Source organism: Octopus bimaculoides, chromosome 17 (assembly GCF_001194135.2).
Source record: "Octopus bimaculoides isolate UCB-OBI-ISO-001 chromosome 17, ASM119413v2, whole genome shotgun sequence".
Lineage (NCBI taxonomy): Eukaryota > Metazoa > Mollusca > Cephalopoda > Octopoda > Octopodidae > Octopus > Octopus bimaculoides.
In genome coordinates, this window is record NC_068997.1 from 45,456,728 (window position 1) to 45,458,800 (window position 2,073).

At 42.1% G+C, this 2,073-nt stretch overlaps 1 protein-coding gene across 2 annotated transcripts in view; it reads left to right on the forward strand.

The window, feature by feature from the left end:
• Positions 1-2,073, forward strand: part of LOC106881604 (zinc finger E-box-binding homeobox 2) — a 50,447-nt gene that overhangs the window by 18,163 nt on the left and 30,211 nt on the right. For both annotated transcript variants that reach the window (XM_052973920.1, XM_052973921.1), the window contains exon 2: positions 1,459-1,809. In XM_052973920.1, the coding sequence (XP_052829880.1) occupies positions 1,459-1,809 (351 nt within the window). The remainder of the gene's footprint in view (positions 1-1,458; positions 1,810-2,073) is intronic.

Sequence of the window (2,073 nt, forward strand, 5' to 3'; positions counted from 1 at the left end):
TGCTGTTGCTACCCACCCGCCACCACCTACAACAACAACAACAACAACAACAACAAGGACAACACCAATAAGTCCTTTTATTCTGTGTAATTGGCACTTCAGACTCTGTCTCACAACATCACACCATTATTATTATTATTATTATTATACACACTGCCATTCTAATATCTAACTCTGACTGCCACCACCACCACCACTGCTAGTGCTACTACTACATACTAGACTACAGGAACAAGTCTCTGTACTTATTACACATAACCACTGACACCACCACCACCACCACCATCATCATCATCATCATCATCACTATCTCTTCTCACTGTCCCATGTACACACACATACACATACACACATATATGTATACCTGGTGTTAATCAAGACCACTACTTCACTTCATCACCACGACCACCACCACTGCTAGCATCATCAGCATTATCAACAACATCACTATACCACTTCTCTCCCTGCTGTCTGCTCACACACACACACACACACACACACACTTACCTGGTCTTAATTAAGACCACTATTTTCAAACTTACCATTACCAGTTGCAAAGACACACTTTAGGGGAACTTCTTAGGTGGTCACTCAATTTGCTAAAAATAGCAGCAGCCAACCAAAATCTTTCTGTTTTTCTCTCTCTCTCTCTCATGTCATATTCTACCTTCTTTAACCAAAGAAAAAAAAAGGGGGGAAGAAAGATACAAGTCTTTTACCAAACACCTACCTACTCCATTCCATACCCTCCCACCTCCAAGAATTGACAGGATGGTTATGCTTAGAATACCTCCAATCACAGACTTGCTTGGTGGAAAGGGGGCTTGACTTGGGAGTTTAGCAATAACAAAAATATTAGGAGCTCAGACTAACTTTTATACTGTATACACCATCACCACCACCACCATCAGATTCCCCACCAACACCTCTGTCATCATCAGTAACAGCAGCAGCATTTTCACACAGTTTCTCTAAGAGCCCCTTTTCTCATTATACACCACCACCACCATCATCACCATCATCAATGTTATTATCATCACACACCTTGACAAAGGCAGCCGCCTCCTCCTCCTCCACCATCGCCATCGCCACTAGCATGGTCTCAACATCCGTTTATCATCTCACACCTTCACTTTAAGGTTTCGCTTCTTCTAGGCAACACATCATCACTTACCCAGTGTTAGCTTGAGGTAAGGACACAGGAACAACACAAAGAACAACAACAACAACAACAACAGCTACTACAACAACCTGTGTGCCTGGTCCCTAAACAAGACCCCTTCCTCTCCCAACACCTGGTTTTTTTTTTGGTGGATTTAAAATTTTTTTTTTTTGGTTTTTCTACTCCTGGTTTGTCTTCCATTATTATTTTTTTTTCTCTTTTGCTAACGATGATTCTTGAACGTCTTCAGAATGATGACCTTCTCTTTGACTGGGTCCAATTCCTTCTCTATTCAGACGCTAACAACAACAACAACAACAACAGCAGCAACAACAACAACAATATCAAGAAAGGTGCAACATCATCATCATCATCATCCACAACAACAACAGTAGCAGATACGACGACCACAGCAATAACAACAACAACAACAACAACAACAAAGGATGGAGATGATGCTGGTGGTGGTGGCGGCGGTGGCGGAGGAGGAGGAGGAGGAGGAGGAGAGGAAGAAGAAGAAGAACAGAAGAAAAAGAAGGAGGTGTTGGAGGAGGAGGAGAATATTGAGGAGTACCTTAACAGAAGTGACACTGCTGTCATTTACCCGCAGCCTGTCAGCGAACCAGATGAGGAAGATGACACCGGAGGTAAATATCTACCCATCTTCTTGCTTGCTACCCATCTATCCATCTATCTCTCTGCTTGTCTATCTATTGATCTATCTATCTATCTATCTATCTATCTATCTTCCTACCTATCAGTAGATAGGTACAGCGTAATCCGTGGGCAAATAGTCCAGAATGAAAAAAGGTAGAGTCCAGAAGTTCGTGTGTGATGAGTAGAGACAGGATTAGCTGGTGACCTACCTACCTATCAATCTATCTATCTATCTATCTATCTATCTATATATA